The 2778-nt window shown below is 42.3% G+C and overlaps 1 protein-coding gene across 1 annotated transcript; it reads left to right on the top strand.

Annotated features, from left to right (window-relative positions):
* Window positions 1-692: 692 nt before the first annotated feature.
* SMIM32 (small integral membrane protein 32) lies at window positions 693-2069 on the top strand. Its single transcript, XM_075276421.1, has one exon. The coding sequence runs from the start codon at window positions 1345-1347 to the stop codon at window positions 1672-1674; it is 330 nt and encodes a 109-aa protein (XP_075132522.1). The 5' UTR covers window positions 693-1344; the 3' UTR covers window positions 1675-2069.
* The last annotated feature ends 709 nt before the right edge of the window (window positions 2070-2778 follow it).

Genomic DNA, 2778 nt, shown 5'->3' with positions numbered 1-2778 from the left:
GTGATATTTTTGCCCTCAGTTGCTAATATTCCGGGATTTCGATGAAACATACTATAAAATCTGCAAAAAATATATTTCATCCGTCGTCATCTGACTCATACGTTACGAAGGAACATATGGATATTACATTGGTAATGAACATATGCAAGTTATTTGTATCTCGAGGCAAAACAAATATAAAAATATAGTATTTATGTGCGTGGGTATTAAATCCAGACTGTAAACCGTATGCCACGCTGAGTTATCTCACAGTCAGTATACAGCATTTATCTCCCTTACAGGATACCGAACTATGTACGAAAACCGCGGCCATTTACCGTATTACAAAGTGCTAAGGAGTTAAGAGATTTAGAAATGCCTGGCGTCGCGCCAAAGCTAAATGGCCGTATAAAAGCGCTTTGATTAAATAGAATTAACATACTGATTGGCAATCTGTAGATGGTGCTGCTGACTACACAACATCATTACCTGCCCCCAATACCAGGCAAGGACCACGAAAGCAAATAGGTGATTAAATCCAAGGTTTAATATCAGGAAGCTGTGAGATATCACATTGCCCAGAGAGATTCAGCACCGGAGTGTATAAAGCTCCCCTGCTGCCTGCAATGAGGCTCTGCTGGAGTTACAGCCGCTGGTCACATGCTATGTGTATGTACAGTGTCTGCTCAGACTGGCTGCTTGCAGCGTGCAGAGACATCACAACTTTGGAGCTCATTCAGGAGACTGGATGTTAGAGCAAGCAGGATTTCAGGATTATTTACCCCTTGGATTATGAAGTTTATGAAGTAAGGTGAGCCTTGGAATATTATCCTAGTCTGCTACTTCACCAGCCGTACAAATCGCAACAGTTTACAGCGACTGCAGAGCTCTGTGTATAAGGAAACCCCACCGCTGTCAAGACATTGCATTTATGATGAAGGAGCTGGCTGTTCTACGTGCCCCAGAGATCTGTCTAACATGGATATGACATACTATGCCATAACAATACTGTACTGAAGGTACACACACCTGCCTTGCCAGTATGGGATGCACGCTGACTGTCGCCGCAGCTATAGACTATTCCTTAAGATGTTTACATTGATATTCCTTGCACTGAAGCTGAAATACTTAAAGGAGAAACACAGAGATTTCTAAGTTGATCATTATGTTTTGGAGGCTTCGGTGAGAGGTTCTGCGCAATAGTCGGATTATTTTGGGGTACAATCTCTTGATGGAATTTTGCATATCTATAAACTGCTCCGACCGGGATGGAGCTGGGTTTCTACCATCGACAATCTCCAAAAAGATGAAGACTCCTCAGGTTGTTTTGTGCACCGAAGGACTGTGAAGACCATCTCCTCCACCATGATCATGTATGGAGAGATGTTACTGAACTCCAGCAGTGCGACCGAAGCCCAGATCATGCTCCAGACTAACACTCCTTACCTGAGCAGCACACAGAGACCAGTCAGCTCCTCGGCTTTCTATATGTCTACAGCCCGGGTACTGAAGGAAGGGGAGATCAACAAACCTGACCTGATGACTTATATCGTCCTCTTTGTCCTTCTCTTCTTATCGGTGTCCCTCATTGTCCTCTTCATTAACTGCCAGCTGCGGAATTCTTTCTTCGCAGGTTTACCTTACGACAGATCCCTCCGAGAAGCCAGGAGTCCTTGGAAGACGCAGTCTGTCTGAAGCATCTGGGATTGATTTTTTTATATACTAGAGGCATAGGGTAACTAGCACAAGCCTAGACTTTGTCGTAAACCACTGTAAATGCCATGTTACTGTCATTGTTATTTTTTATCGATGCCGACGTTCATAACTATGACATGATGATGTTTAATAACATTTTTAAAGCGATATTTCACGATCTCCTGTCGAGCCTCCATCTTTCTAATGGCATTGTGATTTTCATCTGTTTCTAGCTAATTGCATGAATCAGGCAGACTCTTTTATCACTGGATGTCAAATGACATGTAAGAGCAACTATTACGTGCTCAGGAAACTAGCGGCTTGCCACCCCTAAAGAACCAAATTTCTAGATCACTATAATAGCCGAGACGTCTCAACAGATGTAGCTGAGCTGTGACCATTCTTAAAGTAGCAATATCTCCTTTCTCTCTTCTGTTTCTTGAGACTTGTACTGGATTTGTCTATTTGTTAGCATTGAGTTCCTTGCCAGAATTGTCAGGAAGAAATTGTCCGACCCATTTAATCCGCCCTTGGGACATGCCAGTCCAGATAAAACCTAACGTCTTAAGATTTGTGCAGGTGTCAGACAGTACATAACGCCAACGGACCCCTCCAATCTTACCACTTGTTATCGAGGGCAGACGTCTTCAGATATAAATCCAGTGTTGAAAGCCAAAATCTGTATTAACCCCTACAAGACCAATTCCTTGGTCTTGTTACGATGTCTTATCGACTTCTTGCACTTAACCTGTATTAAAAATTTATAATTCCCGAAATTGAAGTCCTTACCTCAAAAATGGCAGAACAAAGTGTTGTTACTTCCATATATCTTGATTGAATAAATTCCAAGAAACAAATATTGAACTGTATGTTTCGATGATTTACAAAGGGGACACGCACTGGGCAGGCGAACAGCTCAAGTGTGCAGCTAATTCTTACGTATTCCTCAAGTGTGTGGCATGAATTGGGCATATTCAAGTGTGACAACTTGATGGTGTGCCCTGCATCGGAAATCCAGATTTCACATGTTTATCTATGGCACTCCGATTCTACATTAATATTTGTATGCTTAGAACTCCTGCCTATAGTATAGAACAGGTAATG

This window comes from Leptodactylus fuscus, chromosome 5 (genome assembly GCF_031893055.1).
Source record: "Leptodactylus fuscus isolate aLepFus1 chromosome 5, aLepFus1.hap2, whole genome shotgun sequence".
NCBI lineage: Eukaryota > Metazoa > Chordata > Amphibia > Anura > Leptodactylidae > Leptodactylus > Leptodactylus fuscus.
The sequence above is the reverse complement of the archived record's forward strand: the minus strand, read 5'-3'. Positions and strand labels throughout refer to the sequence as shown.